General features: G+C 36.2%; 1 protein-coding gene and 1 pseudogene across 1 annotated transcript; one reads left to right on the forward strand and one right to left on the reverse strand.

Annotated features, from left to right (window-relative positions):
* Positions 1–1,812: 1,812 nt before the first annotated feature.
* Positions 1,813–4,342, forward strand: LOC122044048 (annotated as a pseudogene).
* A 768-nt stretch (positions 4,343–5,110) lies between these two features.
* LOC122044049 (RNA polymerase II C-terminal domain phosphatase-like 3) lies at positions 5,111–7,061 on the reverse strand. The gene is made up of 5 exons (XM_042604594.1): positions 6,846–7,061; positions 6,590–6,736; positions 5,509–5,765; positions 5,310–5,412; positions 5,111–5,206 (listed from the first exon to the last, which is right to left on the reverse strand). The coding sequence occupies exons 1-5, from the start codon at positions 7,059–7,061 to the stop codon at positions 5,111–5,113; spliced, it is 819 nt and encodes a 272-aa protein (XP_042460528.1).
* Positions 7,062–12,468: the final 5,407 nt, after the last annotated feature.

Raw genomic sequence — 12,468 nt, forward strand, 5'->3', positions numbered from 1 at the left:
TCTTTTATTTTTTTTCAGCCGCTCAAAGACAACGGTTTTGTCAAAAACCGTTGTCTTTTACCAAATTAACAACAGTTCCTTCTAAAATCGTTGTCTTTATGGTGTTGTATTTTAACAATTTTGTTATAGTGATTGAATCAAAATATTTTTGTTTGTTATTTTAGGCACAACAATCGATTACTTCATTACAACGGTCAATTGGTAAAGATGCATTTTAATTTTTCAATCAAACTTAGCAATTATCCTACAAAATGACAAAAATTATAGAAAATCGTTATTGTTCAGTTCTTTGTGTTCTTTGCCAAAAAAAAACAATACAAGAAACTCAAAAATAGTGTTTGATACTAGGTTTTCTTGTTCTATCTTCAATGATAAAAAGATTGTTTTACAACAATAGATCTAAATCCAGCATAAAACTAAAAATTATCAAAAATCCTAATTTTATGCTATAGAGTCATGAAAATAACTTGTAGCTTGGATTGTTCTCTAATTATGAATTCTAATCCTTACAAATATTCAATTAATTAGAGGATGATAATTTTATTACAATAGGATAAGGAATTAATTTCTAATAGACACATGCGGAAAAAAATACCTCTTACACTTTAGTTATTTGATAGTCAACTATAATTTAATTCCTTTCATAAAACCTAAAAATGAACGTTAAAGAACACCGGTAAACATAATCAACTATTCCTACAATCTAACTATAACAAGTTTTAACAAAGCATATGAATTCGGAGCAGGACTTAGTTACATTAAAAATTGCACAGGAATTGAATGCAATGGACTTCACCATTGTTTCAAAAACCAAACAATTTTAATAAATGTCATCAGGTTTAGATTAATTAATTAATTAATTAAATAAATTCTATTTGGGTGGAACCAATCAGGTAATTCCAGGATCAATGAACGTAAGCCCGGTACCAACTATCAAAAATAAAAAACTAATTTTTTTTTTTTTAACATAAACTTTCTCTCTTCTCTTTCGTTCCGTTTCCTTTCCCTCTCCGAAGCAAATTCGAGTGTAACCCTTAACTCCATCAGCAAGAAAAATCGGGAGAGGCAGCGAGCGGCCGGAGAGGCAGTGACAGGCGGGCGCTCGCGAGGCAGCGAAGGGTTGCACGCTAAACAGTCGCTGACTCGCGAGAATGGTGAGTTTGGGGAACGAAGCGAGTCGGTGGAATAAGAGAAAATGAGCTCCGGCAATAGCTCTGTGCGCTTCCGCATGTGGAACATGAGCCGACAAGCCTAAGCGGAGCAGATCGCCACAGGATGGCCTGCGTGGCTGAGCAATGTGGCCGGAGAAGCCATTCATGGATGGGTGTCCCTCAAAGCTGACTCTTTTTTGAAATTAGAGAAGGTAATATCGTGTACTTTCGATTTTCAATTCAATTGTGCTGTTCCTTTCTTTTTTCTCGAAAAGGTCAATCAAATTTATCTAAAATTCAGCAGAAAAAAATTGACGAGTAAATTATTGTAAATTCTCCTCTTTTTTTTCCCTTTTCATTTCTAATTCTTTTGTAGAACCAAATTTGTATTCAGGAAATATTATCATTTGTGATTGCATTCTTCGTATGAGATGCTAACACATTGGTTTTATCAAATGATAGCGAGAAAGGATTCGTGTAATGGATAATGTGGTCTCTACAGTCATATAATTTTCTTATATCTGCCTACATTATCTTCAGCTGTCCTTTTCTGGTTCTCTTTCTTCATCTTTGTCATTATATTATTTTCTTCATCAATTGCTCTTTTATGCAAACACATCCTTTCCTTATTCCTTATTCAGCTATCATCTTATATTGCTAATTTTCCAATGTTTCTAAGATTGGACAAGGTACATATAGCAGCGTTTTTAGAGCTGGTGAGGTTAATACAGGAATAATTGTTGCCCTAAAGAAGGTGCGCTTCAACAATTTTGAGCCTGAGAGTGTTAGGTTTATGTCAAGGGAGATATAGATCCTTCACAAGCTTGATCATCCAAATATCATCAAGCTGGAAGGCTTAATTACTTCCTGATTATCATGCAGTATGTACCTTGTTTTTGAATATATGGAGCATTATCTTGCAGGGTTATCATCTTGTCTAGACCTCAAACTCACTAATCCACAGGTCATGCACATTCTTTGAAACTATTTCAAATATAAAATAAACAAAAAATATATCACAGAAGAAACTTGACCAAGGACATATTTTGTAGATCAAATGTTATATGCACCAGTTACTCTCTGAGCTCAAACATTGTCATTCACACAGTATCATTCATCGTGATATCGAATGTGCAAACCTCTTAGTTAACAATGAAGGGATTCTAGAGATCTCTGATTTCGGTTTAGCTAACACTTGGAATCCTGGTACAAACCAATCACTAACTACTTGAGTTATGACACTATGTATCGTGCACCTGAGCTACTCCTAGGATCAACAAACTAAGAGCCATTTGTAGATTTATGGAGCGTTGGATGTGTTCTTGCAGAACTTTTTCTTGGCAAGCCTCTTTTACAAGGAAGAACTAAGGTAATTATCCTAGTATTATTTGTTAATATCTGCATGTTTATTCTCACTATAATGTTGTTATTGACCGTCAGACAAGAATCCAGCCTTATTTTAATATCAATTATTGCACAATGATAATTCTAAGAGACAATACTTTAATTCATTGTGTCAATTCAGGGACATGTAAATATCAGAATTTTCACATCCTTACTGGATTAAAAAAAATAATAGATACAGACAATAACTTGCTATCCTGTTTCTGAAGCATGATTGATAACTATCTGAATATTTCATCATGCTTAGGTCCATATGCCACTATCATAACATTGAAGGGAGGTCATAAATGGTGTTATTCTTTTTTTCAGTTTTGTTAAAAGCTCACTTTTTTTTTTTTTTGCTACAAATTCTTATAATACATGTATTATATTCAGGTTGAGCAACTACATAAAATATTTAAGCTTTGTGGTTCTCCACCTGATGAATTTTGGAGGAATTCTGACCTACCTCATGCAACAGTTTTCAAGCCTCAACGACTTTATGTAAATTGCATCAATGAAACGTTTGAGTGTTTACCAGATGATGCATTAAGGTTGTTGGAAACGTTTTTATCTATTGTGCCCAATAACCGTGGCTCAGCTTCCTCTGCCCTTAGTTCTAAGGTAACACTACTGTAGGATTTAGTCTCTAGTGATTTGCATTATAATAGTATTTGTTATTATTCTACATATGAGATTTAAGATAGATACTCCACATTGCTACTATTTGCCATCCGGAAGCAACTGAAATAGATATATATATATAGTACATCTCCTATATGACAGTGTCACATCCACTTCATACCATTTTCCTATACTTAAATCTGGAAGAGGATGCCCATCTTGTTTATAAATTCTGATAAAATATGTGAATGTACTTTTAGTTAACGAAAGGTTTGTGGGTTATGGGAGAAAAAGAAATTATATCGTACCATTTGAAGTTACATGAACCTAGAGGCATCTATGGGTGGTTCCATAGGGTAGAAAGATTTGTTAGAAAATTATCTAAACTCATCATGCAAAAAGATTTAATTGCAGACTCAAAAATTATCTCCTTACCATGTGTTTCATACTGTCGCTATATTGAAGATTCTTTATTAATTTTTCTTTTAAAGAAATTATGTTCTTGTGGTTCTGATTTAGATGAGTTGAAAGAAGAAAAAAAATACTGTATTGTTATTCTTTGGATTGAACTGTTGCCCTATATATAAGACAAACATAATACCGTAAAACTAAATAACGAAGGTGGTAATAAACCTATACTACACATAATTATAACTCTACTATCCCTTAATAAGATGCATTCTGAAATGAGACATACAACCAAATTCCTAATCAATTCTATCAAGCATTGATCTTCCAACTTGCATCATATTGTTTCACTTGTTTTCTGGTGTTGCATGCACTATGAATGTTCTCTATACAATGTCAGTATTCAGGCTAATTGTTTTCTCAAACTTGTTCAGTATTTCAGGACTCGGTCATATGCATGTGAACCATCCAGCTTACCAAAATATCAGCCCAACAAAGAAATTGATTCAAAGGATGATGTTACTGTAGGTGAAGGTGTCTCAGAGAGCCTGGCTCCATGTCAAGGACTACAAATACTAATCATATTTGTTAATTTCAAAATCGAATTTTATGTTAGGACATGTGAGTTTGAGATACTCACTGACCTAGAGGGATCTTTTCATGTTACTTGTTGTGCTTCTGAAATAAGTAGGGATGCATTGTGTCACTCTTTCTGCTACTCATTTGTACTCCTTACATGACTGGTTTTGCTTAAGTTATAAAAGTTCTGTTTGGTACAGAGATGTCTATTTCTCCTTTTCACTTCAATGATGAAGGCTACTGAAATGTATTTTCCTTTCACTGGTTGGAATGAAAATCCTTATCTCAGTAAGGAACCACATTGAGATGTGGCCTCCTAATTTAGCAACAGCAGATTTTGATTTAAAACTCTCTTGATAAAAAAAGATTAAGGTCTCTCTTGTCTCACCAGATAGCATTCACATGCATGATTCCCGCAACAAAATATGCAGTTAAATACATTTAAATTATCTGAATTCATCTAATTCTATCAGGTAATTTTGTTAAATGAGCACATGTACAGGAATTATTTCATTATAGCCTATCCTTAAGAAGTTCTCTGTGCGCTATGCAATGTAGCTCAACATATCAATAATTACCAATCAAAGTTATTTCATCATTCCATTGTGTTCCCATAGTTTTCAGCGAAGAGGCACTTACCTGCCACATACGCAAGGATCGTCCTCCCTAATGCTTTTGCATTATCCACATAAGGTCTCAAAGGAGCACTCGATGTTGAGGTAGATATTGTCCCAGTAACCTTTAGGTCTCAAAGAGGTACCTGATTATTACTCATTTTTACATGAGTTCCTCAACTCGAGTGTTTCTCCAGTAACTAAAATGCAGTGGGAGTCCCCAAGAAAACTAAGGTTAGTACAATGGAATGAATAATAACTTTTCTTGGATATTTCAATTATCATTTCAAAAGTCTACAAATGTACCAAAGTAATACAATTGCAACCTAATCTAAAGTAGCAAATAGAGAGCTATGCTCTGAGAGTGCTCGCGAGTATGCTCCTGACATCGACGTGACTCTCATAGTGATGCACCAAGTGATAGTCATCATGAACTCTCTGTAGCACCTGTTCAATGAAAATAAATTTTAGAAATATTGAAGCATTTAAAATGTAAATTAATCCCTGTTAATTAGTACGAGAGCAAGTTAGAAAATAATTTATTTCTTACCGATAAGACGGATGCTAAAGCATCATCATCGTCCACGCCCGTATGAAGTGGTGAATCTCCCGCCGCCATGTATTTATGCCAAGTGTAAGGAAAATAGGCGTATCTGCACAAATTAAATTGTCAACAATTTCAATAATGAATAAAAAATATTATTCAAATAATTAAAGAAATATTACTTTATTTATTTATTTATATGTACCTCTGAATGAGAATGAGATTCCATTGATTATGCGGCCAAACTCTCACAGTATCATCCAAAATCAGCACGCTGGACTCAAAAGCAGTCACTTGATCTAAATTTTTAACCAATAGACCGCGATCATCTATGCTGGCATCCTCTCTGGAGATGATCCTGTCGAAGAATAAGGTGCCGGTGGGATCAAGTAACTCGGCCATCGCAGTCGCATATCGCTGAGTCCCCATAGTGACGATGTGCAGATCAAACAATTCTCTCGCCTGCAATTAAAAACCAAAGAAATGATTAATTCATAATCTGTATAACATGTGATAGATGAATGCAAGTCATATTAAAAAATAAGCAATTCTCTATTTAAATTATAGAAAAGACAGATGCAATTATAACTATCATTATTAAAAATTAATTAGTTCAGTAATGTTAGTGAGTAAAACATCATCCATATATAGTACATTAATAATGGTCATAGGGTCCCTTCGTGGCGGTGCGATGGTTAAGACATGGAGTGTTGCCACATGAGGTCTTGGGGTCGAAACTCGACGTGACCGAGCATAACCTCCCCCATGTCTTGGCCATTTGTACTACTGGCTAGTAGTCACCCATGATTTACCTTCTCCGTGTTGGCCTAGGGACGGGTTGGTGGGGGCGCTGGGAGCGAGCGAATCGCCTTTTGCCACATGAATAATGGTCATAGGAGAATAAACTGAATAAGTCGTTACTGGTTTGTCAAAAAAAAAAAAATGATACCAAATATTATTAGTTGTTTGCTTTAAATGACCTACAAAGATTTATACGTCATTAACTAAACTCACTTAAATTTATGTCTAAATGGAATCGTGTGGCTTGATCGAACTCCCCACCCTCCCATGCATGGTAGTAATTATATTAATATTCATCCCCTTAATGTGGATGAATTAATGTTGATTTTATTACCATCTTACTTTCTTTTAATCTTCATTTTTTAAAAATAAAAAACATCCTTATCTGTTGTTATTATAGTTATTTTCAGAAGTTAAGTATCTTTATTAGCCAATAACAATATCCTTATATTAATATTTTTATTAAAAAAAACTGTAGAAGTTACCTTATGGAGGAATTCTCTGATTCCGGGTCTTAGTTTCGTCCAACATCGAAAACTATTGACGCAGAAAAGATCACAATCATCCTTTTCTTGTTGCATTGCCAATTTTCTCCTCAGAAGTCGTTTATCGGCCGAAGCCACTTGATCAAACTGATAATGCAAAACCATCAAATGAATTTGTCAGCATTTAATATAATTATTTTTGACAAAATCAACAAATTAACAAATAAATACAGTGCAATTAGTGTAGATAGATTACCTCGACCGAGTTTAAGAGAGTGAGATCTAAATCCAAAACCAAAGACAATTTAGGCGTAGAGATCGGCAATTCTACTCTCTGCTTTTTGGCAGCATCGTCGTCTCCGGTGGACTCGTCGATGCGCTTGCGTCTGATTCCTCTGGTCTCATGCGACCCACCCAAGGCTCCATGGTCGACCCCATGAACAGAGGGTGGTTTTGCATCCGACGCAAGCATCATCATAATTAATCAGGTAATGAAGGAGGAAGAGAAATTGGAAGTGGAGGGAAAGTGGCAGAGGAGAACAAGTCAACAAACAAGGGTTTCAAAATGAAGTGGCGCAAAATAACGGCGCCTGATTTAATTAATATACGAACTAACCAGGGTTGATTGATACCTGAGGGCGGTAGCAGAGTGATCTTGAAGGCCGGCTGGATGGACCAACTCAGCCCAACCCAGCCCAGCCCAACAGAGAACGGGGCAGAATGACTTTATATTTATTTGGTGTCTTATTGACATCCATATTATCATCTATGCTCTTAATTGATCTGCCTAGATTATTTGAGAGGGCTTAGGCTACGTTTGGTTGGGTGTATGCACTTCAATATTTTAGCAAAATAATTGTAACTCATTATTGTATTTCTGTTGTGTACAAATTCAGATTATGTACCAATTCTGAGAATAAGCAAAACAACCACTTTAATTCCAATGCTCTCCACCAAAGAACTCAATAAAAGACTACACACCTCCTCCCCCACATTTAAATTTTTGCTTGTCTCGAGCAATATAACTCAACAAGTGCTCAACTAGCAACTGAGTTTAACCCACAACTCTAGCAGCAAAATCTGATTTCAAAGATTATCATCACAATCAAATTCTCTAAGTCAGAAACTTCCAATAACTAGATCAGATTTCAGAGTTTCTGAAATTCCCATGTTTCAGTTTCCCCTTTTTCATTTACAGAATTATGATAACATCTTAAAGTACTACATGAATAGAATGATAGAATTTGCAGTTGATTATATTCACAGCAACACCTAAATAAAGAATGCAATCTGGTACAGCTCCACAAATCCAAACCCATGTTAGCTACCTATTCCATTAGCCTTTGCATCTACAGCTTTCGCGTTTCTGGATTCAATGAAATTGAGTTACTGAAATTCAGTTTCAAATTTTGTATAAGTCGTAGAAGGTTGGAATACCATTGTTTCTGCATCATTCAGGATTAACTTGAGTCTCATTTCAATCTTAACTACAATCGAGTCCAATTGAAAACATTAGATATAACAACTACATAAATCTCAACAGAATCAGCCACTTTATTTTCATTACCCTCACTGTTTCGAGTATTGTATCAAAAAGTTGCTATTATCTTCATTTCTTCATAATGCTTGTTCCAATAAAAATATAGCTTTAACCTCTAACTAAGTTGTCACTCACAAATAAAATGATGGTGCTTGGTGTTGTTGTAAATTTAATGATGTTCATTTAAAGAAATCCAATAGGTTGACATATTCCGTGCCAACTGGCACGGAGCAAGAGTTTCATTTGTATTAGTTAAAACTAAGTTTTGACACCATATATAGCTTCTACAAGCTCAAACCTTCATAGGGAAAGTGATTTTAGAGAAATTCAAGTACGTAGGGCCATCAATAGGTTTTGACCAAAACCCACTGATTGATCTACACATCTCTGATTGCGGTCATTTCAAGTTGTGTGAGTTTCTCGTATTCCAAGGACTTCAACGGTACTATCCATTACTAATTTAAAGATCCCTAAAGGTGATAGAACTTCACAAAATATCCTAGCCTTCTTGTGGGCCTGATATTCTAGCATATCAGGCCCAACGTTGGGCTGATATGCTAGAAGGCCACCTCCATATCAGGCCTCCACCTTCTTCAATTACTCTTAACTCATGCAATCCAAAAATTGACTAGCCTCCACCTTCTTCAAACAATCCAAATTTTTTTTTGACAAGCTAATTTTTTTTTTTTTACAATCGATCTGTGTACTTGTTGCAAAGAAGAGCTTGGAGATGGACCCTAAGCTTATTTACATAGGCCCTATGTAGGTAAGGCTTGATATGGAATCAGCCAATTTCTCCAACACTTTAGATACAAATAAAATCACTCATATCTCATGTAATCAGAAAAGAACATGTTGGGACCTTTATGCCCGCTAGAGGGGGTGAATAGTATCTCGTCGCGCGCTTGTGCTTGCTTCGTTTTGATGATGTGCAGCGGAATACAAAGACAAAACAACCAATGCTAACACCTAGGGTTTACTTGATATCCACCTCAAGATGAGGTGATTAATCCAAGGATCCACACGACACGCTCACTCCACTATGAAAACCTCCTTCTCGGTCGCAGCCGGAGGCGGAGAAGCCTCGTACAACACTCACACACAACACAACACAAACACAACAAGAAGAAACAAAAATACAACTCAACACACTCTTCCTCTTGCTTACTTGTGCTTATCGTCGCCTTTTGAACCTTGGAGAAACTCCCCAAGTGCCTTCAAGAACTAGCGTGAGCAGATCGGAGAAGCTCACTGTGAATCGCTGAAGAACGGCGCAAAAGATCGCAAGAGATCTGCTGAGAAAAAGCTCTGCCTGGGCTTTATACAGTAGCTCCAATCGATTGAATTCATCCCCAATCGATCGCCACGTCACATCCAGACAATCCCAACCGTCCATCGCCTACAACCTGCACAACGGTCACTTCCCAATCGATCGACCGATCGATTGGGACTGCCTGAATCGATCGGTCGATCGATTCAGAGCCTTTCTGTGCTCTCGCGTCTGTGTGAGAGCTTCTGCTGCTCAATCGATCGACCGATCGATTGGAAGCTCTCAATCGATCGCCTAATCGATTGGGAGGGCTTCTGTGCTCGCGATTTCCTAACCTCAATCGATCGACCGATCGATTGGGTCATCACAATAATCGCAGCACACTCCAATCGATCGGCTGATCGATTGGAGCCTGTTCAATCGATCGCCCGATCGATTGAACACCCTGAACTTGACTCAAACTCAAGTCTAGCTCCCCAAACCCAACTCTCGGCCAACTGTGACCTGTTGGGTTTGCACGCCTAACATTTGGCTACTCCCGACCAACCTCGAACTAGCCTTCTAGCCTCCTCCATCAGTCTTACGTCCCTCGGATATCTCCCCATTCTTCACGTCTTGCCTTCTGGAGCTTCCATCGGCCTCATCCTAGTTGTCGGGTTCTCCTAGCCAAATCACCCTAGGACTTGCTTTGCCAAGATCACACTTGGATTTTCCAATTGCCTGGCTCCTCACCAGAACTTTCCCTTTGCCAAGATCACACTTGGACTTTCCAGTTGCCTGGCTCCTCACCAAGACTTTCCTTTTGCCAAGTTATACTAGGACTTTCCAATTGCCTGATCTCACTTATCAGGACTTTCACCACCAAGTGTGGTCAACACTGACCTACTTGGATTTTCTCTCTTGCCAACCTTCCTGTTGGACTTACCTTTGCCTAATCTCCAATTAGGACTTTCCCAGTCAAGTTTCCTATCAACCTTGAAATACTTGACTTCTCTCTTGCCTAACCTCCAGTTAGGACTTTCCCATTGCCTAAACTCCAGTTAGGACTTTCTCATTGCCTAAACTCCAGTTAGGACTTACCCGGTCAAGTCTTCGGTCAACACTGACCCACTTGACCTGTCTTCTCATCAACCTAGTCAATCCCTTGACCATCTCCACAATCGGACGATTGCTCCAGCAATCTCCATATATTACGAGCGATTGCCCTAGCAATCTCCATATATTGTCAAACATTAAAACTCAAATCCCGACTCAAACTTGACCCAACTCAAGCTTAGTCAAACTGGTCAAACCTGACATAGGGAAATTGCCCCAACAGAACATACTCCACCACCTTTCAACACAAACTCACAATTCTACAAAAGACATCACCATATAGAAAAACCAAACAGAATGCCCATTCCACATCAATATATCCAATCTTTGGCTATTTCCAATTGCTCTATTTTCCAGTCCTAGTAAACTAAAAATAAGATATTAGACCAGTCTTTGGCATCATAACACAATTCTTTGATTATAATATAATCAAATAAAAAAAAAATTTTGATGACTAATTCTCGTTGACTGAAAGCTTCTCTGACACTGGAGTAAAGGGAAGAGACTAAATCAAAACTAAAGTCAAGGCAAATCTTCTCTAACACTGGCACAACATGTTAGCCAAATGACAGTATGCATTTGCAACAGTATGAATTCTGAAAAAAAAAAGTAGTGAATTCTGAAAAAGAAGAAGAAACATCAAAGCAATTCTAATGTAGATAGAGGGAGAGGGTTGACAAACTATTGAAGTTATTGAAAATATTAATAAAATGTTTATCCAATTATATATAATGAGCAGTCAAGGCATTAAATATGCAATTACCCAGTTTAAATGATAACATGACAAACACCTCAATACAAGAAATGCACTAAACCAATAAAACATACAAACAAAGGAAATAAATGAATATCAACTATAGATAATTTTAACATTCTAGCGCATGTTGTTAGAACCTGCAATAATAAAGATAATTTATTAATTTCATTTACTCAATAAATAATAAATCATTATAATTTAGCAAATTAAACTTTGATTATAACAGCTATAGATCCCAAATCAAGTTCATATGTGTCGTCAAGACTGATATGATTATTATCTTCAATTAATTATTATCTTCAATTAATGTGATAATTGACATATTGTCATATACAATATATAATAAAATAAATGTGTTTGCAAGAAAAAATATAATAAAAAAACAAAATAGAATCGACACATACCCTTGTTGTAAATTGGGACAATTACGCTTATCATGTGACACTCCTCGAGGTTCGCATCCACGACAAAGCCTTGAATTTAAGGTTGATTTCTCCTTTGATGATTTTAATCTCTTTCCACATCTCTTAGTTCTTACTGTAAAAGGATTAATAATACCAAGGCTCTCATCAATGGATTTTTTTTTTTTACTTCTATCATTGTATATTGTACTAAAGGACATCTCTTTCATTTTGTTGTAGATACAATCAAATTGTTCATCCAAGAAGGTTGTCTTCTCATTACTCATAGATGCATCAAAAACTAATACTGAAGCTTTATACGATATCCTCGAGTGTCTCGACATCAAATACCTTTTTGAATTTAGATCGTAAATGACATCACTATAAGAAAAACGCTCATAGACAGCGATTTTCCATCGGTGTCTATGACAAAATCGATCGATGTCTATGAAGGCACTGTAAAAGGTCTAACATTTTAGATATCAGTTTGTAACCAATGTAATATCACTTAACGACACTGGTTTCGAAATCGATTATTAACCGATGTAGTATCACTTAACGACACCATTTTCAGCAACGGTATAAGACCGATGTAATATCTATTAATAATATTAGTTTTGCCAACGATCTTCGACTGATGTAATATCACTTAACGACAACATTTAAAAATCGATGTCATTTAAGCTAAAATTGCTGTAATAATACTTTTTTTCTTGCTATTTGTAAATTGTGATCAAGCAAGAGTATGAAATTGATCTAATTCCCAATAGTATAAAATTATGTTAATATTATAAATTCACTGAGCAAATCACAAAT

This window comes from Zingiber officinale, chromosome 2A (assembly GCF_018446385.1).
Source record: "Zingiber officinale cultivar Zhangliang chromosome 2A, Zo_v1.1, whole genome shotgun sequence".
NCBI lineage: Eukaryota > Viridiplantae > Streptophyta > Magnoliopsida > Zingiberales > Zingiberaceae > Zingiber > Zingiber officinale.